This window comes from Oncorhynchus masou, chromosome 32, assembly GCF_036934945.1.
Source record: "Oncorhynchus masou masou isolate Uvic2021 chromosome 32, UVic_Omas_1.1, whole genome shotgun sequence".
Taxonomy (NCBI): domain Eukaryota; kingdom Metazoa; phylum Chordata; class Actinopteri; order Salmoniformes; family Salmonidae; genus Oncorhynchus; species Oncorhynchus masou.
The window spans coordinates 21,031,944-21,059,166 of record NC_088243.1 but is presented as its reverse complement, the minus strand read 5'-3'; the positions used below and the strand labels follow the sequence as shown (position 1 = coordinate 21,059,166).

The 27,223-nt window shown below is 43.9% G+C and overlaps 1 protein-coding gene across 1 annotated transcript in view; it reads right to left on the bottom strand.

Annotated features, from left to right (window-relative positions):
- The window catches only part of LOC135525700 (tetratricopeptide repeat protein 7B-like), a 74,688-nt gene that overhangs the window by 37,385 nt on the left and 10,080 nt on the right, over window positions 1-27,223 (bottom strand). The window contains exons 4-5 of the mRNA XM_064953489.1: window positions 24,622-24,755; window positions 17,142-17,263 (exon numbers count right to left, since the gene is read on the bottom strand). Of these exons, the coding sequence (XP_064809561.1) occupies window positions 17,142-17,263; window positions 24,622-24,755 (256 nt within the window). The remainder of the gene's footprint in view (window positions 1-17,141; window positions 17,264-24,621; window positions 24,756-27,223) is intronic.

The following is a 27,223-nucleotide window of genomic DNA, read 5'->3' as shown; positions in this document are numbered from 1 at the left end:
TTTATGGATTTGGAGTTGTACCTGGTAGGTTCATTGATAATTTGTGTGAGATTGAGGGTATCAAGCTTGGATTGTAGGATGGCCGGGGTGTTAAGCATGTCCCAGTTTCGGTCACCTAGTAGCACGAGCTCAGAAGATAGATGGGGGCCAATCAATTCACATATGGTATCGAGGGCACACCTGGGGGCAGAGGGAGGTCTATAGCAAGCGGCAACAGTGAGAGACTTGTTTCTGGAAAGGTGATTTTTTTAGAAGTAGAAGCTCTAATTGTTTGGGTACAGACTTGGATAGTAATACACAACTCTGCAGGCTATCTTTGCAGTAAATTGCAACACCACCCCCTTTGGCAGTTCTATTTAGGCGGAAAATGTTATAGTTAGTGATGGAGATTTCAGGGTTTTGGTGGTTTTCCTGAGCCAGGATTCAGACACGGCTAAGACATCTGGGTTGTCTGAGTGTGCTAAAGCAGTAAGTAAAACAAACTTAGGGAGTAGGCTTCTAATGTTAATGTGCATGAAACCAAGGCTTTTACAGTTACAGAAGTCAACAAATGGGAGCACCTGGGGAGTGGGAGTAGAGCTAAGCACTGCAGGACCTGGATTAACCTCTACATCACCAGAGGAGAAGTAGGATAAGGGTAAGGCTAAATGCTATACGAACTGGCCATCTAGCACGTTCGGAACAGAGTATAAAAGGAGCAGGTTTCTGGGCACGATAGCATAGATTCAAGGCATAGTGTACCAACAAAGGTAAGGTATGATGTGAGTACATTGGAGGTAAAGCTAGGCATTGAGTAATGATGAGAGAGATATAGTCTCTAGAGACGTTTAACTTCTTGAAACTCCCCAACCCGGATCCGGGTTTGTGACTAAAGCCTCAGGCTCATTAGCATAACGCAACGTTAACGATTTCTGAAAATTGCAAATAAAATTAAAATAATGCGTTTGGCCTCAAGCTTAGCCTTTTCTTAACAACACTGTCATCTCAGATTTTCAAAATATGCTTTTGAACCATAGAAATTGACTAATTTGTGTAAGAGTATGCAAAGCTAGCATAGCATTTTGTGTAGCATGTAGCACGCAACATTTTCACAAAAACCAGATAACCAAATAAATAAAATCATTTACCTTTGAAGAGCTTCTGATGTTTTCAATGAGGAGAGTCTCAGTCACATACCAAATGCGCAGTGTTTCCTGAAAGCGTCTGTGTGTAGGAGAAATCGTTCCGTTTTCTACATTGCGTCTGGCTACCGAAACGAACCGAAAATGCAGTCACCTACAACGTGAAACTTTTTCCGGATTAACTACATAATATCGACCGAAACATGGCAAACGTTGTTTGGAATCAATCCTCAAGGTGTTTTTTCACATATCTCTTCATTGACATGCAGTTCGTGGAAGCTTGCTTTCCTCTCTGTGTCCCATGGAAAAATACTGGCAGGTGACTTTTGCGCACCAATTTCGGCGCAGGACACCGGGCGGACACGTGGTAAATGTGGTCTGTTATGGTCAATCTTCCAATGATCTGCCCACAAATACGTCACAATGCTGCAGACACCTTGGGGAAACGACAGAAAGGGCAGGCTCGTTCCTCTTGCGTTCACAGCCATATAAGGAGATAATGAAAAACAGAGCCTCAAAAATCCTTGTCATTTCCTGGATGCCATCTCATCTTGGTTTTGCCTGAAGCTCACGTTTTAGGGCACGCACAGAGAAGATCTTTGTATTTCTGGACACGTCAGAGTGTTTTCTTTCGAACGGTAGCAATTATATGCATAGTCGAGCATCTTTTTGTGACAAAATATCTTGTTTAAAACGGGAACGTTTTTCATCCAAAAATGAAATTGCGCCCCCAGAGCATCAACAGGTTAAACCAGGTGATGTCATCGCATATGTAGAAGGTGGAACAACATGGTTGGTTAAGGCTTATTGAGCAGGGCTAGAGGCTCTACAGTGAAATAAGACAGTAATCACTAACCAGGACAGTAATGGACGAGGCAAATTGATATTAGAGAGAGGCATGTGTAGCCAAGTGAACATATGGGTCGAGTGAGTGGTTGGGCTGACTAGGGACACGGCGATTCAGACAGTTAGCAGGCCAATGCTAACATGCTAACCCTTAGTAGGCCGGGGCTAAACAAGCTAGCAGTTAGCAAAGCGGGGCTGGCAAGCAAGCAGTTGTCAGGTGCTAGCAGTTAGCAGACCGGGGTAGGCAAGCTAGCTAGCAGTTAGCAGACCGGGGCAGGCAAGCTAGCAGTTAGTAGCCCGGGGCAGGCAAGCTAGCAGTTAGCAGACCGGGGCTGGCAAGCAAGCAGTTAGCAGGGGCTAGCAGTTAGCAGACCGGGGCAGGCAAGCTAGCAGTTAGCAGACCGGGGTAGGCAAGCTAGCAGTTAGCAGACCAGGGCTAGCAAGTTAGCGTTTGGAGGACATTGCGATGGGGGTAAGTCTGTTTTTGCCTTTTCGTGCGGTGACGTCGATAGACCAGTCGTGGATTAGTGGGGTTCCAAGTAGCTCTAGGTTGCTAGCAGGCCTAGGAGGTTAGCAGAATGGGCCTTCAGTGGGCATCGCGCCTGAGGGGCCTGTTGGAATCCTCGGGCAGATTATGTCGGTATTCCAGTCGTAGAGGATCGGCGGGGTTCAGTGCCCCGTACCTGCAGTAGAAGGGGTCCGGATATTGTAGACCAGGAGTGGGCTTCGGTGGTAGCACAGCAGCCCTGAAATCCATTATATATAGCTTCAGGCTAATTGGTGCTTGCTCCGGGATGGAAACGCTAGCCAGGAGTGGTCACCCGGGATTGCGGTTAGCTAGTTGCGAAGATCCAGATGAAAATGTTCAGAGTTTGAGGTAGGAATCCGGGGATATGGAGAGAAATAGGTCCATTATAATCTGGTTAGAGTCACGTTGTTCGAACTGGCGAGAGCTTTCCGAGCTAAAGTTTAGCTGATGACCGCTAGCAATGGTTTGCTTACTGATAGCTGGTAGGTAGTTAGCTGGATAGCTAACTACCTACCAAGTAAATAGAAATACTTTAGAAAAAAGCAGATCCACGCCGCATTGGGTGAGGAGGGTTGCAGGAGAGTATTTGGAAGTTGAGGTTTTATTTGTTTTAAATATTTTAAAAAGATATGTGAAGAAAAAGATATATACAAGGGAAAGAAAGGACAAAGATGTCTAACTGCTACGCCATCTTGGAAGTAAGTATTATAACTATATATAAGTAACTATATATAAAAAGAGGATACATTTTATATATAGTGGATTTCTGAATACTTCAGGCCGTTCTTTGGACACTATGTTAACTAACCTCCAGACGAGCTGCAAAGCCATACAACTCTCCTTCCGTGGCCTCCAACTGCTCTTAAATGCAAGTAAAACTAAATGCATGCTCTTCAACCGATTGCTGCCCGCACCTGCCCGCCCATCCAGCAGGACTACTCTTGACAGTTCTGACTTAGAATACGTGGACGATTACAAATACCTATGTGTCTGGTTAGACTGTTAGACTGTAAATTCTCCTTCCAGACTCACATTAAGCATCTCCAATCCAAAATTAAATCCAGAATTGGCTTCCTATTTCGCAAACAAAGCCAGCCAAGATGGCGTAGCAGTGAGACGTCTTGTCGTGTCCCTTGTATATATAGTTTTTTTACATGTTTTTTTTCCGCATATCTTTTAAAACATTTTGCTAAACCTCAACATCTAAATACTCTCCTGCAACCCGCCTCACCCAATGTAGCGTGGATCTGCTTTTTTTCTAAAGTATTTATATTTACTTCGGATCCTGAACCCCTCAACTGAAGCTAGCCAGCTAACTTCCAGCTATCAGTCAGCAAACCATTGCTAGCGGTCATCAGCTAACCTTTAGCTCAGAAAGCTCTCAACAGTTCGAACAACGTGACTCTAACCAGAGCATAACGGACCTATTATTTTTATCCCCGGATTCCCACCGCAAACGGAACATTTTCATCTGGATCTTCACAACTAGCTAACTAGCTAACCGCAACCCCGGATGACTACTCCTGGCTAGTGTTTCCATCCACTTAGCTTGAAGCTAGCCCGGCCAGAGCTCCTGTGCTACCACCGAAGCATACTCCTGGGCTACAATATCCGGACCCACGACCGGTCTATCGATGTCACCGCATGAAGAGTCATAAATAGACTTAAACCCATCATGACGACCCCCAAAGGCTAACTTTCTAGCCCTTGCTATCTGCTTGCTTGCTAATTCAGCCTGCTAACTGCTAGCTTGTTTAGCCCCGGTCTGCTAACTGCTAGCTTGTTTAGCCACGGCCTACTAACTGTTAGCTTGATAGCACAGGCCTGCTAACTGTCTGAATCGCCGCGTCCCCAGCCAGCCCAACCACTCACTGGACCCATATTTACTTTCAATCTCTTTTCGATTTTTAATTTGATTATACCTTCCGGTAACCTGCCTCACCCAATGTGATATGGAATCACGATTATTTTAAATTTTTAGAACACATTCAAGAACCTCCAGAAGCTAACCAGCTACAAGCTATTTAGTCATTGTTAGGGGTTTTTACCTTCTGCACAGCCAGCCAGTTTTTTTAGCCTGGATAATACTCGCCAGTCTAGCTTCCCTGTCCCATCCACCGCTGCCCCCTGGACACTGTGATCAATTGGCTACATAGCTGATGCCTGCTGGACTGTCCATTAATCACGGTACTCCATTCTGTTTGTTTATGTTTTATCTGTCGGCCCCAGCCGCACTCAGGCTCTGTGTGCAGTTAATCCGACCCTCTCTGCCTAGTCAACGCCATTTTACCTGCTGTTGTTGTGCTAGCTGATTGGCTGTTGTTGTCTCACCTACTGTTTTAGCTAGCTCTCCCAATCAACATCGGTGATTACTGTATGCCTCGCTGTATGTCTCTCTCAAATGTCAATATGCCTTGTATACTGTTGTTAAGGTTAGTTATCATTGTTTTAGTTTACAATGGGGCCCCTAGTTCCACTCTTCATACCCTTGATAACTCCTTTGTCCCAACTCCCACACATGCGGTGACCTCACCCATTACAACCAGCATGTCCAGAGATACAACCTCTCTTATCATCACCCAGTGCCTGGGCTTACCTCCACTGTACCCGCACCCCACCATACCCCTGTCTGCGCATTATGCCCTGAATATATTCTACCATGCCCAGAAATCTGCTCCTTTTATTCTTTGTCCCCAACGCTCTCGGCGACCAGTTTTGATAGCCTTTAGCCGCACCCTCATTACTACTCCTCCTCTGTTCCGCTGGTGATGTGGAGGTAAACCCAGGCCCTGCATGTCCCCAGGCACCCTCATTTGTTGACTTCTGGGATCGAAAAAGCCTTGGTTTCATGCATGTCAACATCAGAAGCCTCCTCCCTAAGTTTGTTTTACTCACTGCTTTAGCACACTCTGCTAACCCTGATGTCCTTGCCGCGTCTGAATCCTGGCTCAGGAAGGCCATCAAAAATTCTGAGATTTCCATACCCAACGATAACATTTTCCGTCAAGATAGAACTGCCAAAGGGGGAGGAGTTGCAGTCTACTGCAGAGATAGCCTGCAAAGTAATGTCATACTTTCCAGGTCCATACCCAAACAGTTCAAACTACTTATTTTAAAAATTACTCTCTCCAGAAATAAGTCTCTCACTGTTGCCGCCTGCTACCAACCCCCCTCAGCTCCCAGCTGTGCCCTGGACACCATTTGTAAATTGATAGCCCCCCATCCAGCTTCAGAGTTTGTTCTGTTAGGTGACCTAAACTGGGATATGCTTAACACCCCGGCAGTCCTATAATCTAAGATAGATGCCCTCAATCTCACACAAATCATCAAGGAACCCACCAGGTACAACCCTAAATCTGTAAACAAGGGCACCCTCATAGACGTCATCCTGACCAACTGGTCCTCCAAATACACCTCCGCTGTCTTCAACCAGGATCTCAGCGATCACTGCCTCATTGCCTGTATCCGCTACGGATCCGCAGTCAAACGACCACCCCTCATCATTGTCAAACGCTTCCTAAAACACTTCAGTGAGCAGGCCTTTCTAATCGACCTGGCCTGGGTATCCTGGAAGGATATTGACCTCATCCCGTCAGTTGAGGATGCCTGGTCATTCTTTAAAAGTAACTTCCTCACCATTTTAGATAAGCATGCTCCGTTCAAAAAATGCAGAACCAAGAACAGATATAGCCCTTGGTTCACTCCAGACCTGACTTGCCTAGACCAGCACAAAACATCCTGTGGCGGACTGCAATAGCATCGAATAGTCCCCGCGATATGCAACTGTTCAGGGAAGTCAAGAACCAATACACGCAGTCAGTCAGGAAAGCAAAGGCCAGCTTCTTCAGGCAGAAATTTGCATCCTGTAGCTCTAACTCCAAAAAGTTCTGGGACAATGTGAAGTCCATGGAGAACAAGCTGCCCACTGCACTGAGGCTAGGTAACACGGTCACCACCGATAAATCCATGATTATCGAAAACTTCAACAAGCATTTCTCAACGGCTGGCCATGCCTTCCTCCTGGCTACTCCAACCTCGGCCAACAGCTTCATCCCCCCCCCACCATCCCACCGTACCTTCTCCGCTGTGCAATCTGGTTTCCGAGCCGGTCACGGGTGCACCTCAGCCACGCTCAAGGTACTAAACGATATCATAACCGCCATCGATAAAAGACAGTACTGTGCAGCCGTCTTCATCGACCTTGCCAAGGCTTTCGACTCTGTCAATCACCATATTCTTATCGGCAGACTCCGTAGCCTCGGTTTTTCTGATGACTGCCTTGCCTGGTTCACCAACTACTTTGCAGCCAGAGTTCAGTATGTCAAATCGGAGGGCCGACTCTTTTTTTCTGTATATATCAATGATGTTGCTCTTGCTGCGGGCGATTCCCTGATCCACCTCTATGCAGACGACACCATTCTGTATACTTCCGGCCCGTCCTTGGACACTGTGTTATCTAACCTCCAAACGAGCTTCAATGCCATACAATACTCCTTTTCCGTGGACTCCAACTGCTCTTAAACGCTAGTAAAATCAAATGCATACTTTTCAACCGTTCGCTGCCTGCACCCGCACGCCCGACTAGCATCACCACCCTGGATGGATCCGACCTAGAATATGTGGACATCTATAAGTACCTAGGTGTCTGGGTAGATTGTAAACTCTTCTTCCAGACTCATATCAAACATTTCCAATCTAAAATAAAATCTAGAGTCGGCTTTCTATTCCGCAACAAAGCCTCCTTCACTCACGCTGCCAAACTTACCCTAGTAAAACTGACTATCCTACCAATCCTCGACTTTGGCGATGTCATCTACAAAATAGCTTCCAACACTCTACTCAGCAAACTGGTTGCAGTTTATCACAGTGCCATCTGTGTTGTTACTAAAGCACCTTATACCACCCACCACTGCGACCTGTATGCTCTAGTCGGCTGGCCCTCGCTACATATTCGTCGCCAGACCCACTGGCTCCAGGTCATCTACAAGTCCATGCTAGGTAAAGCTCCGCCTTATCTCAGTTCACTGGTCATGATGGCAACACCCACCCGTAGCACGCGCTCCAGCAGGTATATCTCACTGATCATCCCTAAAGCCAACACCTCATTTGGCCGCCTTTCGTTCCAGTTCTCTGCTGCCTGTGACTGGAACGAATTGCAAAAATCGCTGAAGTTGGAGACTTATCTCCCTCACCAATTTCAAACATCTGCTATCTGAGCAGCTAACCGATCGCTGCAGCTGTACATAGTCTATCGGTAAATAGCCCACCCAATTTTACCTACCTCATCCCCATACTGTTTTTATTTATTTACATTTCTGCTCTTTTGCACACCAATATCTCTACCTGTACATGACCATCTGATCATTTATCACTCCAGTGTTAATCTGGAAAATTGTAATTATTCGCCTACCTCCTCATGCCTTTTGCACACAATGTATATAGACTTTTTTTTAAAATGTTCTACTTTGTTATTGACTTGTTAATTGTTTACTCCATGTGTAACTCTGTGTTGTCTGTTCACACTGCTATGCTTTATCTTGGCCAGGTCGCAGTTGCAAATGAGAACTTGTTCTCAACTTGCCTACCTGGTTAAACAAAGGTGAAATAAAAAAAATAAAAAAATTAAATAAAATCCTTCATTCATGCTGCCAAACATACCCTCGTAAAACTGACTATCCTATCGATACTTGACTTCAGCGATGTCATTGACAAAATAGCCTCCAACATTCCACTCAGCAAATTGGATGCAGTCTATCACAGTGCCATCCGTTTTGTCACCAACGCCCCATATACTACCCACCACTGCAACCTGTATGCTCTCGTTGGCTGGCCCTCGTATCATATTTGTCGCCAAACCCACTGGCTCCAGGTCATCTATAAGTCTTTGCTAGGTCAAGCCCCACCTTATCTCGGCTCACTGGTCACCATAGCAGCACCCACCAGTAACACGTGCTCCAGCAGGTATTTGTCACTGGTCACCCCCAAAGCCTATTCCGATTGGCCGCCTTTCCTTCCAGTTCTCTGCTGCCAATGATTGGAACGAATTGCAAAAATCACTGAAGCTGGAGACTCATATCTCCTTCACTAACTTTAAGCATCAGCTGTCAGAGCAGCTCACATATCACTGCACCTGTACATAGCCCATCTGTAAATAGCCCATCCAACTACCTCATCCCCATATTGTTATTTTATTTTATGCTCCTTTATACCCGAGAATCTCTACTTGCACATTCATATTCTGCACATCTATCATTCCAGTGTTTAATTGCTAAATTGTATTTACTTCGCCACTACGGCCTATTTATTGCCTTACCTCCCTAATCTTACCTCATTTGCACACACTGTATATAGATTTTTTCTATTGTGTTATTGACTGTACATTTGTTTATTCCATGTGTAACTCTGTGTTGTTGTTTGTGTCGCACTGCTTTGCTTTATCTTTGCCAGGTCAAAGTTGTAAATGAGAACGTATCAACTTGCCTACCTGGTTAAATAAAGGTGAAAAAAAAGAACAAAATTTTGTCACGCCCTGACCTTATTATTCTTTGTTTTCTTTATTGTTTTGGTTAGGTCAGGGTGTGACATGGGTGATGTATGTGTTTTTGTACTGTCTAGGGGTTTTGTAGGTTTATGGGGGTGTTTACTATCTAGGTGTTTATGTAAGTCTATGGTTGCCTAGATTGGTTCTCAATTAGAGGCAGCTGTTTATCGTTGTCTTTGATTGGGAACCATATTTAGGCGGCCATCTTCTTTGGGTATTTCATGGGTTATTGTATATGTCTAGTTGCCTGTGTTTGCACTTTGTATCATAGCTTCACGTTCATTTTGTTATTTTGTAAAGTTTGTTTAGTGTCTATCTTTATTGAAAGTATCATGTATTCACATTACGCTGCGCCTTGTTCTCTTCCATATGACGAACGTGACAAACAAATAAATAATAATATAAATACATTTTATATAGAGTGGTGAATAGTGGATACATATTATATATAGTAGATACAATTTATATGTAGTGGAAGATAGTGGATACATATTATATATAGTGGATACATTTTATATAGAGTGGTGGATCATGGATACATATTATATATAGTAGATACAATTTATATGTAGTGGAAGATAGTGGATACATATTATATATAGTGGATACATTTTATATAGAGTAGTGGATACATATTATAAACTCAGTAAAAAAATAAACGTTCTCTCACTGTCAACTGAGTTAATTTTCAGCAAACTTAACATGTGTAAATATTTGTATGAACATAACAAGATTCAACAACTGAGACATAAACTGAACAAGTTCCACAGACATGTGAATAACATAAATGAAAAAATGTGTCCTTGAACAAAGCGGGGGTCAAAATCAAAAGTAACAGTCAGTATCAGGTGTGGACTCCAGCTGCATTAAGCACTGCAGTGCATCTCCTCATGTACTCCAGATGTGCCAGTTCTTGCTGTGAGATGTTACCCCACTCTTCCACCAAGGCACCTGCAAGTTCCCAGACATTTCTGTGGGGAATGGCCCTAGCCCTCACCCTCCGAACCAACAGGTCCTAGACATGCTCAATGGGATTGAGATCCGGGCTCTTCGCTGGCCATGGCAGAACACTGGCATTCCTGTCTTGCAGGAAAGCACGCACAGAACAAGCAGTATGGCTGGTGTCAATGTCATGCTGGAGAGTCATGTCAGGATGAGCCTGCAGGTACCACATGATGGAGGAGGATGTATTCCCTGTAACGCACAGCGTTGAGATTGCCTGCAAGGAACAAACTCAGTCCGATGATGCTGTGCCACACCGCCAAAGACCATGGCGGATCCTCCACCTCCAAATCGATCCCGCTCCAGAGTACAGGCCTCGGTGTAACGCTCATTCCTTCGAAGATAAACGCAAATCCGACCATCACTCCTGGTTTAGTCAAAACTGCGACTCGTCAGTGAAGAGCACTTTTTGCCAGTCCTGTCTGGTCCAGCGACGGTGGGTTTGTGCCCATAGGCAACGTTGTTGCCGGTGATGTCTGGTGAGGACCTGCCTTACAACAGGCCTACAAGCCTTCAGTCCAGCCTCTCTCAGCCTATTGCGGACAGTCTGAGCACTGATGGAGAGATTGTGCATTCCTGGTGTAACTCGGGCAGTTGTTGTCTGCCATCCTGTACCTGTCCCGCAGATGTGATGTTCGGATGTACCGATCCTGTGCAGGTGTTGTTACACGTGGTCTGCCACTGCGAGGATGATCAGCTGTCTGTCCTGTCCATCTGTAACGCTGTCTTAGGCATCTCACAGTACGGAGATTGCAATTTATTGTCCTGGCCACATGTGCAGTCCTCGTGCCTCCTTGCAGCATGCCTAAGGCACGTTCACGCAGATGAGCAGGGACCCTGGGCATCTTTCTTTTTGTGTTTTTCAGAGTCAGTAGAAAGGCCTCTTTAGCGTCCTAGGTTTTCATAACTGTGACCTTAATTGCCTACAGTCTGTAAACTGTTAGTGACTTAGCGACCGTTCCACAGGTGTATGTTTACGAATTATCCTGAGAAAGGTAGTTTATATAATGGATACATTTTATATAGAGTGGTGAATTGTGCAAACATATTATATATAGTGGAGGATAGTGGATACATTTTATATATAGTGGATACATTTTATATATAGTGGAGGATAGTGGATACATTTTATATAGAGTGGAGGATAGTGGATACATTTTATATAGAGTGGATACATTTTATATAGAGTGGTAGATAGTGGATACATATTGTACCCCTACCACATACTGACTAAAACCAAGCCTTAAAATCGATGCTGAAAATATATTATCTGAGAAAATCTCTGTTCTCATAATTATGGACCTGTATAAACAAGCAATAAAATATATAGATATTTCCTATAAATAATGGTTAATATGTGCATATCAGTGTGTGTGTGTGTGTGTGTGTGTGTGTGTGTGTGTGTGTGTGTGTGTGTGTGTGTGTGTGTGTGTGTGTGTGTGTGTGTGTCAGAGCTGGTATGGTCATTTGTGTGCAAGGTTGTCAGTTGATAGGAGGTGTCAATACCCTAGCTCAACACTTCTCTATGGATCAGACACACTGCAATGTTCCCGCACCTACTCAGCTAACACTCTCCCACTGAACGAACTAACCACACGCCTTCTCTGACTGCATGTGTTTATGTGCTTAATGCAAGAAAGTATCTCATAAGTGTGTGAGCATTTGTTATGTTATCGATGCGTCACACTGTAACTTTGGAGAAATGTTAACTCGGGTTCAGCTCAGAGTGCTAAACTGCCCGGTAACATCAAACGAGTGAGCGGCCTGCTCCTCTCCCCCCTGTGTCCATCCGTCTGTCTGTGTCTGTCTGTATGTCTGTGTGTCTGTCTATGTGTATAAAGTGGTGGTGCGTATCCATTTGCAAATGAGGGTTTCATCAAAGACTTAATACATATTTGCTGTTAGGCCTCATTTTCATAAATCAGCTCAAACAGATACAGCACTGACAGTAAGGAATCTGTGTGTGTGTTTGTGTGTTGGCAGGGCTACAGTAAATCCAAGACTGCAGCAGGCAGCATTCTAAGACTTGATTTGCTAATGAGAAGTGACCTGGTTTTTCAGATGCCTAACAGCTAGAGGAAGCACAGATCATGCATCCCAAATGGCAACCTATTCCCTATGTAGTGCACTACCTTTGGCCAGGGCCCATAGGTGTTTGGTCTAAAGTAGTGCACTCTATAACAGTAGGGAATAGGGTACTATTTTGGATGCACTCCTTGCATCGCTCCAGTTAGTGTGCACACTAGATATCCCTTATCGATCCAGTTAGTGTGTACACTAGATATCCCTTATCGATCCAGTTAGTGTGTACACTAGATATCCCTTATCGATCCAGTTAGTGTGTACACTAGATATCCCTTATCCAACCAAGTATTTTCCTCTGCTCTATTTAACAAGCCACTTCAATAAAAACATATTATGAAGTGACCAAGATCCATTTCCTGCTCAGTACCAAAGGCCTCTTCCTAATTCACTGCAACCATGATTGACCACTTTACAAAGGGGGAAAATGATTGTACAAAAAGAATGCTGGCAGATGTTTTTATTGCAATGCTCAACTTTAAATATTTATGAGCAGAGAGAGCAACACGAGATTCACAGGCAGGCACACTGCTGCATTACTCATGAGTTTAGCAGACACCCTTAACGACAGATAATTACCGCTACTCATAGCTTACACATTAGCCATGTATGCAGCTGGCTATTTACTGAAGACGTGTCCTTTTTAGCGTTGGCATTCTCGAGGATAGAAAAAGCACCTTCCCACTGGAAATGCTGTGTGTGTGCGTGCTTTGTATGTAGTGTGTTTTGTATTAATGTATTTGCACCACTATACCAGTGTGTGTGTCTCACACACACCGGAGTGTGTTATTAGTAAAAGAGAGAGACGTGTGGAGGTAGGGAGGGAGGCTGGGTGCAGGATGACATGAAATAGACACTGTGTTGCATCATCTATGAACTATTATCTTCAGCAGCAGTAGTGGTAGCCTCCTCAATTGAACTCTTCTCTTCTCTGGTTTTTCAGTGGTTTCTTCCATTTTCCATGTGAAAATACACCTTGCCCTATACAGTGGGTATGTCCCTATTCCATATCGTGCACTACTTTAGACCAGAGCCCTATGGGAATAGGTTGCCATTTGGGACACAGGCAGTGCTTCCCAAGCAGACTGTGGTATGGATGGTTCCCCCCAGGAGAGCCAGACAGCACAAAGGGGTGCTTGAGGAGGATGTATTTGATCAAGACACCATCAATTCAGTATAACTTCAATGAGAGATGAAGAATGCATTTATGGGCATTGCGCAATAGCAAAAGGAGCTTTGAGAGTTGTTTTTTTGAAGTGTGTCACATAGATGTGTACTGTGAATGTTAGAGAAGCCATGTGGCTGCTACAGCTGTGTCTGTTAACAATCCTGTGAGCCCTAATCCTGTCAGCGATGTGCATCCCAAATGGTGTGGTTGTGAGATGAGCTCTAAGCATGCTGGGATAATCATAATGTCAGTATGGGGGTGGGGCTAAGAAAGATAGGAGGCTATCATCCATCTTCAAATCTGACTGAAACACAGCCAGCACACACACTGGCACACACATGCACACAAAATCACATGCACACTCCGACAGAGTTTTACCACCACAACCCTACCAGGAGCTTAGGGGGCATAACCTCCATATCAACACTCATAACTAGCCACTCACACACACTACTGCTGTAACCTACAGGGGAGCTAGCCGGCAGGTATCAAACTATGGCTAACTAGATCAAAGCACAGCAGCTATGGATGTAGGAATCCATCCCACACCGTCTCCAATTCAAGTTATTGGGCCTGCTGAGTCCAATCACTTTTCCACTGGCAGGCTTGAGGCTTGCAGACCTGCCAACCTTGAAGTAGAGTACCACTGATGGCACACTTGCGACATCCATACTGCTCAAATCATAGGAAAATTCACTTTTGTTTAGCCTAATAATGATTTTGGCAGAAGACTGCCTCAGTAGGAATGGTAAGAATGGTAACTATTGACTGTTAATAATATGGGTACTTGGCTGTTCTTCAGTAGCTAACTAGAATGTTTTGTTGTTGTAATGTTTAGCCCCTTTTTCTCCCCAATTTTATGATTACGATCTTGTCTCTTGGTTGCAACTCTCCAACGGGCTCGGGAGGTGAAGGTCGAGTCATGCATCCTCCGAAACATGACCCACTAAGCCGTACCTCTTAACACCCGCTCGCTTTACCCAGAAGCCAGCTGCACCAATGTGTCGGAGGAAACACCGTTCAACTGACGACCAAAGTCAGCCTGCGGGCGCCCGGCCAAACCCTCCCTTAACTCGGACGACACTGGGCCAATTGTGCGCCACCCTATGGGACTCCCGGTCACGAACGATAGTGACACAGCCTGGGATCAAACACCAGGCTCTAGTGACGCCGCAACACTGCGATGCAGTGCCTTAGACCTCTGCGCCACTCGGGAGGCCCTAGAAATAAATGTAACTGACTGTGCCTTTAAATAGCTTAGAAAATTCCAGAAAATTATGTCATGGCTTTAGAAGCTTCTTCAATTGGAGGTATACCTGTGGATGTATTTCAAGTCCTACATTCAAGGCCGACCTTCAATCAAAAGAAATCAGACATAAAATTTGTAGACCTCCACAAGTCTGGTTCATCCTTGGGAGCAATTTCCAAACGCCTGAAGGTACCACGTTCATCTGTACAAACAATAATATGCAAGTATAAACACCATGGTACCACGCAGCCGTCATACCGCTCAGGAATGAGACGCGTTCTGTCTCCTAGAGATGAATGTACTTTGGTGCGAAAAGTGCAAATCAATCCCAGAACAACAGCAAAGGACCTTGTGAAGATGCTGTAGGAAACAGGTACAAAAGTATCTATATCCACAGTAAAACAAGTCCTATATCTATATAACCTGAAAGGCCGCTCAGCAAGGAAGAAGCCACTGCTCCAAAACCGCCGTAAAAGACTACGGTTTGCAACTGCACATGGAGACATGTCCTCTGGTCTGATCAAACAAAAATAGAACTGTTTGGCCATAATGACTATCGTTATGTTTGGAGGAAAAGGGGGAGGCTTGCAAGCTGAAGAACACTATCCCAACCTTGAAGCACGAGGATGGCAGCATCATGTTGTGGGGGTGCTTTGCTGCAGAAAGGACTGGTGCACTTCACAAAATAGATGGCTTCATGAGGCAGGAAAATTATGTGGATATATTGAAGCAACATCTCAAGACATCAGTCAGGAAGTTAAAGCTTGGTCGCAAATGGGTCTTCTAAATGGACAATGACCCCAAGCATACTTCCAAAGTTGTGGCAAAATGGCTTAAGGACAACAAAGTCAAGGTATTGAAGTGGCCATCACAAAGCCCTGACCTCAAGCCCATAGAGAATTTGTGGGCAGAACTGAAAAAGCGTGTGCGAGCAAGGATGCCTACAAACCTGACTCAGTTACACCAGCTTTGTCAGGAGGAATGGGCCAAAAGCTTGTGGAAGGCTACTCGAAACGTTTGACCCATGTTAAACAATTTAAAGGCAATACTTCCAAATACTTATTGAGTGTATGTAAACTTCTGACCCACTGGGAATATGATAATAGAAATAGAAGCTGAAATAAATCATTCTCTCTACTATTATTCTGACATTTCACATTCTTAAAATAAAGTGGTGATCCTAACTGACCTAAGACAGGGAATTGTTACAAGGATTAAATGTCAGGAGCTTTGAAAAACGGAGTTTAATGTATTTGGCGAAGGTGTATGTAAACTTCCGACTTCAACTGTATATAAAGAGGGCAGATGAAGAACTGATTAATTAATTAAGAACCCACTAATCGTTAAAAGTCTCGCATAACTTTCTGTGAACGACGGTGTAAGCGGAACAGATCTCTCTGCCATGTTTGTTTCCATCCACTCAGAGACGCACACTGAAGAACTACCGCAACACTGCACATGTTTCCTTCATCATCAATGCACTCACGCCTACTACCTTTGAAGAGATCAAAGCAGGTGCGGGCAATAAAGTGTTCTTGCTTAGTTGACTAAACGCTGTAACTAACTACCTTTTTCATAATCTTGCCTTAGCGAAGGAGCTAACTACGAAATTTGAATGGTTATGAGCTTTACATTTTCCCTTTTTCATCACACATAAGTGGTATCAATGGACAAAGTAGAGAGCTGCCATCCAGCTAGAGGGCGAAGAGATATTTCCTCCTCGCCCTAGTACTCTGATTGGCTCAGTTTCAACTTCAGACAGTTGAGTCAAAAACCACAAAGTGCCAACTACAAGCCTATTTTTGTGTATTTTATGGTCGTTTTTCATACTGCGTACATTCACCTCAAATTGTGTGCATGGTACGCAAAATGCATGCAGGTTGGCAGTTCTGGGCTTGGCATCTTGGCTTTGAGTTGCAAGTCAACCTAAAGCTCTATGGTAATACAAGAGCATTGTTTTCTCTGGGGGGGATTGTAAGTCAAACACAGTACCATTCTAGGGCAGAGAGGAGTGGAGGAATACCTACTATGCGTCCTGAGACAAACGGACACTTGGATTGGAAGAAAGAGTGACAGTGGAGAGAGGGAAGAGTGACAGTGGAGAGAGGGAAGAGTGACAGTGGAGAGAGGGAAGAGTGACAGTGGAGAGAGGGAAGAGTGACAGTAGAGAGAGGGAAGAGTGACAGTGGAGAGAGGGAAGAGTAACAGTGGAGAGAGGGAAGAGTAACAGTGGAGAGAGGGAAGAGTGACAGTGGAGAGAGGGAAGAGTGACAGTAGAGAGAGGGAAGAGTGACAGTAGAGAGAGGGAAGAGTGACAGGGGAGAGTGACAGTAGAGAGAGGGAAGAGTGACAGTAGGGAGAGGGAAGAGTGACAGTAGAGAGAGAGAAGAGTGACAGTAGAGAGAGAGAAAGAGTGACATTGGAGAGAGGGAAGAGTGACAGTGGAGAGAGGGAAGAGTGACAGTAGAGAGAGGGAAGAGTGACAGTGGAGAGAGGGAAGAGTGACAGGAAGCAGCAACAGACACAGTGGGTTAGGGATCAATTCATAACAAGCCTGGATGTCAGTGTAGGATTATTCCACACACATGCTCTCACTCTCTTACCCATTTTTGAAGTGGATGACATGTGCCCTCTGAAGTCCCGTCTCCAGGAAGTATCCCAGCTCCCGCTCCTGGGCCACTGGACCTGGCTTTGGACTGCGGTTCTGCAACCCCGCACTGAGGGCCTGAAACACATCAAATTGACCAGAGAACAGAGGATGGAGCATTGGAGCAACCTCTTGCAACACAATGCGATGCTTGAAGATGTGTTCACATTCTGCATCAGCAATAGACTGTTACACTGTACATACGCAAATCAGCCAAACGTTTTAATTCATAAACCACAATATTGTACTTCCAAAACCAGATCGGTAATCAGAGAGATAAGAAAACACAACCTAGATAACATCAGATAATAGTAGACCTAGAAGGAAAAGAAAGAGATAAGAGGAGAGAGGACAAGGGGAAGATTGAAGAACCATGGCTGCTACTCTCTTCTCCTTCCCCTCCTCCTCCTCTCTTCCCCCTCCTAACCCTCTCCTCCCCCTATTTTCTCTCCATCAGTCCAACCAGAAGGTCCCCATTGTGTTCCCACTCTCCTCTCTCTGTCTGTCAAAAATATGAAATTATTTAATTCAGCAGCAGGTAGCTTGTGTCCTTACACCTTGTGCTGCCTGTCTGGCACATGATACACTGAGAGAGAGAGATAGATACCTGGCTTTAGTGCTGTTACCCCATTAATCTCCTGGGTATTGTATCAGTGTCTCTCTGTGTGCTGTATGGAATCAGTTGCCGGTTCAATTACAGGGGGGCAGCTCTCCCCCCGTCCTGGTGTTCTGGATGTGTGGGTGGGCTGGGAATGTAGGTGGGGAAGGGAAAGGCGTGTGCTGGAGGTGGGGAGGGAGCTATTTGGGGACGTGCCGTTCCAATGTGAATCAGTTGCACTAAATTAGAATTTCAATATTGAATTCTAACAGCCGATACAGAAGAAAGAAAATGCAGGGGTAAAGCCTGTGGCTTTTTGGGGGAGTGAATTGATGCCACTAGATTAGTTTAAATATTGAATTAAAATAGCACATACAGTTATGACATTTTAAAGCAACAACACAGCTCTATCCTGAGGCTTGGTAACTAAAATGACACCATGAGCTCAAAAATGGGCCAAATTAGTATTTGCATCATTGCTCTTCAACTAAGGACACTTAAGGACACTTGCACAAAATAGAAGGTCTGAAAACCATTCACTATCTCTACACTGTGAACACCATAACTCAACAGAGTAGTCACACCAAAGGCCTCAGGGCCAGAATAGCATCAGACAGGCTAGCACTGGGGATGGGAGAATGTTATTGAGTGAGTTCCCACATGATAGCATATATATGCATTCAGACTGACTAGATAGCAGGGCTGCTGAAATGAAAAACATATAAAAGGTTACTACACTGTTCTGCAACCCCTCAGAGAGGCCAGGAGAGACTCGGGGATGGAGAGAGCAGAAAAAGAGAGAGGGAGAGGAAGAGAGAGAGAAGAGAGACAAATACAGAAAGTAAGAAAGAAAGAGAAAAATAGAGAGAGAGAGAGAGAGCAGAGAGAGAGATGGAGAGAAAGAAAGAGATAGAAAAGCAAAGAGAGGAAACAGAGAGCGAGAAACAGAGAGCAGACAGAAAGAGATAGAAAATAAAATGCAAGGGAAACCCCTGTTGGCAGAACAAATCAGAGTGGAGAAAAAAGTTGCTGGTTGAAACAGCGGCCAAGGTCAGATACAGGAACAGTCTGGGCCAGTCTGTCAATGCTGCATTGATCTGCTGATGAACCTGGCCCCCTTCAACCACTATGGTACTAATAGTACAGACACCAGCACTTCTGATGGGGTATAGGCCTACTGCACTGTCTAATACACTAGCACACAGGCAGGTACAACTCCCAAACATTAGCTGATGTGTGGTGAGAGTTCTGGCACAAAATGGTTGCCGCTTTGAGCACTGGAAAAGCCCTATACAAATCCAATCAATTAATGAATGAGTTTATTACAGGCAAGTCCAATCCACTTATTGGGGAAACCAAGGAAGGATAGCGATTCATTAAAGGTCAGGTTGCATGATATATTTCCACAAATCTAACAATGTAGATTGATATTTCATCTGAACGGTCTTTATGCAAAAGTTTCTATAAAATGTTGGTAACACTTCATTTTAAGGGGTCCTTATTACAGTGCATTTATGCAATTATACTGTAACAAGAATTATAATGAATTGTAATTATACATAGTTACACAGTAATAATGACATGTAACTGGTGGTAATTGCAGTCTGTAATTTGTATTTATTATGGATCACAATTAGCTGCTGCCAAGGCAGCACCTACTCTTCCTGGGGTCCAGCAGAACTAAGGCAGTTATAAAATTTTAAATACATTACAATACATTCATTACAGAATTCACAACACACTAAGTGTGTGCACTCAGGGCCATACTCTACTACCACATATCTACAACACAAAATCATGTGTACACACATGTATAGTGTGTAGTGTGTGTATATGCATGTGTCTGTGCCTATGTTTGTGTTACTTCACAGTCCCCACTGTTCCATAAGGTGTATATTTACCTGCTTTTTAAATCTGATTCTACTGCTTGCATCAGTTATCTGATGTGGGATAGAGTTCAATGTAGTCATGGCTCTATGTGGTACTGTGAGCCTCCCAAAGTCTGTTCTGGACTTGGGGACTGTGAAGAGACCTCTGGTGGCAGGGTTTGTGGGGTATACGTGGGTGTCCAAACTGTGTGCTAGTATTTTAAAACAGACAGCTCGGTACCTTCAGCTTATCAACACCTCTTACAAAAACAAGTAATGATGATATCAATCTCTCTTCCACTTTGAGCCCTGAGAGATTGAGATGCATGTCCTTAATGTTAGCTCTATGTGTACTTTTAAGGGCCAGCCGTGCTGCCCTGTTCTGAGCCAACTGCAATTTTCCCAAGTCCCTCTTTGTGGCACCTGACCACATTACTGAACACTAGTCTAGGTGTGACAAAACCAGGGCCTGTAGGACCTGACTTGTTGATAGTGTTAAGAATGCAGAGCAGTGTTTTATTATGGACAGACTACTCCCCATCTTAGCTACTGTTGTATCAATATGTTTTTACCGTGACAGTTTACAATCCAGGGTTACTCCAAGCAGTTGCTCAATATCCACATTATTCATTACGAGATGAAGTTGAGGTTTAGTGAATGATTTGTCCCGAATAAAATGCTTTTAGTTTTGGAAACATTTGACTAACTTATTAATTACAGGGGTGTAACAACGGATGTTTGATAGCATGCTTGTTACAAATGTTAAAGCTTCCGATAGCATCCCAACGCACAATATTTCAGCCTTTCAAACCATGTGATAAGCGTAAGCCAATTGAAAACCGACCACGTCATTGACAACTCTGCAATACAGATGTGGAGTCTGATGCCCAGGCTCAATGGCAAAAACGGGTTCACATACGGTTCCATCAAAAAACATATATGTTTTTTATCATTTAACGGTGCTTTTGACAATAGGTAAATTACTTTAACAAAATTGTAAACCTATTAAGCTTGGTTGAATAATGGTTTATATACTGAACAAAAATATAAATGCAACATGTGAAGTGTTGGTTCCATGTTTCATGAGTTGAAATAAAAGATCCCTTGAATTTTACATACATACAAAAATACTGTTTCTCTCAAAGTTTGTGTACAATTTGTTTACATCCCAGTTAGTTAGTATTTCTCCTTTGCCAAGATAATCCATCAACCAGACAGGTGTGGCATATCAAGAAGCTGATTAAACAGCATGGTCATTAGACATGTGCACCTTGTGCTGGGGACAATAAAAGGCCAATCTAAAGAGTGCAGTTTTGTCACACAACAAATACAGTACATGTTTAAAGTTTGGACACACCTACTCATTCAAGGGTTTTCTTTATATGAAATAACACATATGGAATCATGTAGTAACCAAAACAAGTATTAAACAAATGAAAATATATGTTATATTTGAGATTCTTCAAAGTTGCCACCCTTTGCTTTGATGACAGCATTTTACAGTCTTGGCATTCTCTCAACCAGTGTTGAGTTATTGTCCTGTTGAAAAACATATGATAGTCCCACTAAGCGCCAACCAGATGGGATGGCATATTACTGCAGAATGCTGAGGTAGCCATGCTGGTTAAGTGAGCCTTGAATTGTAAATAAATGTCAGCAGAAAAACACCCCCACACCATCACACCTCCTCCTCCATGCTTCACGGAGCGAACCACACATGCGGAGATCATCTGTTCACCTACTCTGCATCTCACAAAGACACGGCGGTTGGAACCAAAAATCGCTAAATCGGACTCATCCGACCAAAGGACAGATATCCACCAGTAGTGTCCATTGCTCGTGTTTCTTGGCCCAACAAGTCTCTTCTCATTATTGGTGTCCTTTAGTAGTGGTTTCTTTGCAGCAATTTGACCATGAAGGCATGATTCACACAGTCTCCTCTGAACAGTTGATATTGAGATGTGTCTGTTACTTGAACTCCGTGAAGCATTTATTTGGGCTGCAATTTCTGAGGCTGGTAACTAATGAACTTATCCTTTACAGCAGAGATAACTCTGGGCCTACCTTTCCTGTGGCGCTCATCATGAGAACCAGTTTCATCATAGCTCTTGATGGTTTTTGCGACTGCATTTGAAGAAACTTTCAAAGTTCTTGAAATTTTCCGGACTGATTGACCTGCATGTCTTGGAGTAATGATGGACTGTTGTTTCTCTTTGCTTATTTGAGCTGTTCTTGTCATAATATAGACTTGGTCTTTTAGCAAATAGGGTTATCTTCTACAGTATATACCACCCCTACCATGTCACAACACAACTGATTGGTTCAAACGCATTAAGAAGGAAAGAAATTCCACAAATTAACTTTTAACGAGGCACACCTGCTAACTGAAATGCATTCCAGGTGACTATCTCAAGAAGCGAGTTGAGAGAATGCCAAGAGTTTGCAAAGCTGTCATCAAGGCAAGGGGTGGCTACATTGAAGAATCTCAAATATAAAATATATTTTGATTTGTTTAACACTTTTTGGTTACTACATGATTCCATGTGTTATTTCATAGTTTTGATGTCTTCACTATTATGTAACAATGTAGAAAATAGTAAAAATAAAGAAAAACCTTGGAATGAGTAGGTGTGTCCAAACTTTTGACTGGGACACACCCTTGAGTCAGCACATGTTAGAATCACCTTTGGCAGCGACGACAGCTGTGAGTCTTTCTAGGTACGTCTAAGAGTTTTGCACACTCTGGATTATAAAACATTTGCCCATTTATAATTTTCAAAATTATTCAAGCTCTGTCAAATTGGTTGTTGATCATTGCTAGATAACCATTTTCAAGTTTTGCCACAGATTGTCAAGCAGATTTAAGTCAAAACTGAAACTCTGCCACCCAAGAACATCCACTGTCTTCTTGGTAAGAAACTCCATTGTAGATTTGGCCTTGTGTTTCAGGTTATTGTCCTGCTGAAAGGTGAATTAATCTCCAAGTGTCTGGTGTTAAGTAGACTGAACCAGGTTTTCCTCTAGGATTTTGCCTGTTGCTTAGCTCCATTCTGTAGATTTTTTTTATCCTGAAATACTCTCCAGTCCTTAACGATTACAAGCATACCCATAACATGATGCAGCCACCACTGATTGAAAAATTGAGAGTGGTAATCAGTAATGTGCTGTATTGGATTTACCCCAAACATACTGTAACACTAGTTTGAGAAACAGACACCTCACAAGTCCTCAACTGGCAGCTTCATTAAATAGTACTCGCAAAACACCAGTCTCAATGTCAACAGTGAAGAGGCGACTCCTGGATGCTGGCCTTCTAGGCAGAGTTCCTCTGTCCAGTGTCTGTGTTCTTTTGCCCATCTTAATATCTTATTAGTATTGGCCAGTCTGAAATATGGCTTTTTCTTTGTAACTATGACTAGAAGGCCAGCATCCCAGTGTCGCGTCATAAACTGTTGACGTTGAGACTGGTGTTTTGCGGGTACTATTTAATGAAGCTGCCAGTTGAGGACTTGTGAGGTGTCTGTTTCTCAAACTAGACACTCTAATGTACTTGTCCTCTTGCTCAGTTGTGCACCGGGGCCTCCCACAGTTTGCTCTGTTCTGTGAAGGGAGTAATATACAGCATTGTACGAGATCTTCAGTTTCTTGGCAATTTCTCACATGGAATAGCCGTCATTTTTCAGAACAAGTATAGACTGACAAGTTTCAGAAGAAAGTTCTTTATTTCTGTCCATTTGAAGCCTGTAATCGAACCCACAAATGCTGATGCTCCAGATACTCAACTAGTCTAAAGAAGGCCAGTTTTATTGCTTCTTTAATCAGAACAACAGTTTTCAACTGTGATAACATAATTGCAAAAGGGTTTTCTAATGATCAATTAGCCTTTTAAAATGATAAACTTGGATTAGCTAACACAACGTGCCATTGGATCACAGGAGTGATGGTTGCTGATAATGGGCCTCTGTACGCCTATGTAGATATTCCATAAAAAATCTGACGTTTCCAGCTACAATCGTCATTTACAACATTAACAATGTCTACACTGTATTTCATGTTATTTTTATTAATGTGCTTTTATGTAAAAAACAAGGACATTTCTAAGCGACCCCAAACTTTTGAACGGCAGGTTTTTTTCCTCACCCCTTTTTCTCCCCAATTTCGTGGTATCCAATTGGTAGTTACAGTCTTGTCTCAACACTGCAACTCCCGTATGGACTCGGGAGAGGCGAAGGTCGAGAGCCATGCGTCCTCTGAAACACAACCCAACCAAGCCACACTGTTTCTTGACACAATGCCCACTTAACCCGGAAGCCAGCCACACCAATGTGTCGGAGGAAACACTGTACACCTGGCGACCGTGTCAGAGTGCACTGCGCCTGGCCCGCCACAGGAGTTGCTAGTGCGCGATGGGACAAGGACATCCCTGCAGGCCAAATCCCCCCTAACACAGACAACGCTGGGCCAATTGTGCGCCACCACATGGGTCTCCCGGTCGCGGCCGGCCACCTAAATCTGAATTTTTAACAGCAACCTCATTCTACAAACTTCCCTTTAAAATGTCAAACAGCAACAATCCGAGAACAAAAGTTAAGTTACTGGTGACTGGCCCTTAGTCTTGGCTATTTGTAATTGTAACTTAAAAATCGACTCAGCAAGATGATGTAGATGCACAAAGTAAACAGCAGTAAACAACTAAGAGTGTTAAAGCTCGAGACTAAACTTCTCCTCTGTTTTGGTCCCGTTGCTATCACGTTGCAGTCTTGCATCCCGCTCATCTTAATATCTGCAGTGCTGCTCATGGCAACGTCATCTAGCCGAGTATACCTTAAACTGTAATTTAAAAGAGGGTTAATTATTTTAGATCACCTGAAAATGATTTGGTTTTGTCACAGTGATTAAAGCATCCCCATATTCTCCCTCCCATCAACACATCCACTTGTAAAGCCAATGTTAGCTGGTTGCTAGGTTACCTTCTCTACTTCCTGTAGGTAGAGCAGGGCAATGTCTCCAGACTTCTCATAGCAGGTAATCACTTCCTGGTCTTTGTCCACGTTATAATTGGACAGGGACGGAGATGCAGCCGGGACTTTCTCTAGACACCGACCTGGAGAGAAGAAATTAAGGAATTTTTAAAAACGTCTGTATACTCTACACCTCACATACAGTACTGTGGCCTTGCATCTGGTCGGGATAAGACCACACAATGCAGCCCACCAGGGGTTAAAGTTCACGCTCACGCTTTAGTGTCTGTGTGTGTTTGTGCGTGCGTGGATGCGTGTGCATAGTGTACAATCATCGGAGTCAAGGACAGCCACCAGCCTCACCTCATGTCAGCCAAGGACTGAAGAAGCCTTCCTTTCTCCTAAAGAGGAGATTAGGACAACAATCGCCTTCTACTTCTGGCTCTCACTCTTCTACAAATGAAGGCCCTCACTCTTTTCCCTCATGTGTGGCCCTGAGTTTCCCTGATTTTGTGACCTGGCAAGGAAAAACTCTGGGCCTTTGTTGTAGTCAGAGTTTTCCATGTAAACTCAAGTGCGAAGGAATATCTCGGGCTTTAAAAGGATACTATGAGGAAAAGTATCCCTGTCTGACCTTTGGGCAAACTGTATCTTGTTTTGTGTGGGCCGGTTCTGTCAATCACCAGACCATTCTGTTTGTAACAAGACAATATGTATAAAAGCACTTCCATTGTGGCTACACACACCTCGTTGTTATGAAACCGAATCTGCAGTTCCCAAAGCACCCTTTTCAAACAACGCATTAATAATAGATAATAGCCTTAATAACTCATTCATTATAAATAGCTCTAGCCTCTGGAATTACACAAGACTACTCCAACTGTGTGACGCTCAAATAGAGCCATTCACTAAAAGGGTCCAAACAATACAAGCCAAACGGTTCTTCCATCAACCCCACATGATTAATTTACACACCTTGAAACCTCTAGTACCATAGAGGTGCAGATGTCTTCTCTCTATAGGACATGACTGGAACATGAACACTGATGCAAGAGAGAAAGACAGAGAGGGATTGAAGTAGAGAGGGGAGGAGAGCTATACATAGATAAAGAAACAGAAAGACAGAGAGGGATGGAGGTAGAGAGGGGAGGAGAGCTATACATAGATAAAGAAACAGAAAGACAGAGAGGGATGGAGGTAGAAAGAGAGAGAGGAGGAGAGAGAGAGTTATAGATAAGCAAAGAAACAGAATGACAGAGGTGGCAGAGACAAACAGATGGAGAGATTAACATGCTCTGTCCCAGATGGACGGACCGCCACCATGGATGGATGGATGGAGAGAGCGAGAGAGATAGAGATCTGCAAAGATGGATGTATGCAGCCATGCTTGTCTTTGCCTTATAAACATTTCCTGTGGTGGAGATGTGGGTATGTTAATGACTGGAGCCGGGGGGGTTCTGTTGTCATTGTATGGCTCTGCTCTCTCTGCTGCCGTGCCAGATTACTTATTCATACCACTGTGGCACTCTCACAGCCTAATGGGCTCCTGTGTTACTCTAAACAGGCCGGCCTGACCTCCTCCTCCCCTCCACTCCTCTCGATTAGGACGCTCATTAAAATTAAAACAGCAGTAATGTCTTCCCATTCCCGCCATCGGACAAACAAGATGGCTGGTACAGACAAAGTCACACAAAATGACTAATGAACTCAGGTTATGCTATCTATCAACACTGCCTTACACAGCCAACAAAGGACTATATAAGAAATGATGCTGTTTAACATAAAAGAGAGCTTCATCTGAAGAGACTTCCTTCCACTCTAGATGTTTCCGGCTATAAAGTCAGCTTGCCTAAATTCAGGTCAAGCACTAATGTTTCAATGCTTCACTCCATATACACAGTATGATTGAGGCAATACGTCCCGGGGAGGAGACGTGTGTGTGCCATTGTGGGGGTGGGGTTGCCTACGCAATGCAGTCGCTCCACAGTGATGTATGCTGTATGGGCAACTGCTTGCATCATCGGTCGGTCTGTGTAAATCCTAGGATAGGCTGCTGTATGTATAGAGGGGGACAGATTTGTGTGTATGTGTCGTGTGTATACTAGGCTGCTGTATTGAGGGGCTCCACACTACAGACAGACAGACAGACAGACAGACAGACAGACAGACAGACAGACAGACAGACAGACACACAGACAGACACTACAGACAGACAGACACAGACGGACAGACAGACAGAGACACTACAGACAGACAGACAGACAGACAGACAGACAGACAGACAGACAGACAGACACTACAGACACTTACAGACACTTACAGACAGACAGACACTACAGACAGACACAGACAGACAGACAGACAGACACTACAGACAGACAGACACTACAGACAGACAGACAGACAGACAGACAGACAGACAGACAGACAGACAGACAGACACTACAGACAGACAGACAGACAGACAGACAGACGGACGGACAGGCAGAGACACTACAGACAGACAGACAGACAGACACTACAGACACTACAGACAGACAGACACTACAGACACTACAGACAGAGACACTACAGACAGACAGACAGACAGACACTACAGACAGACAGACAG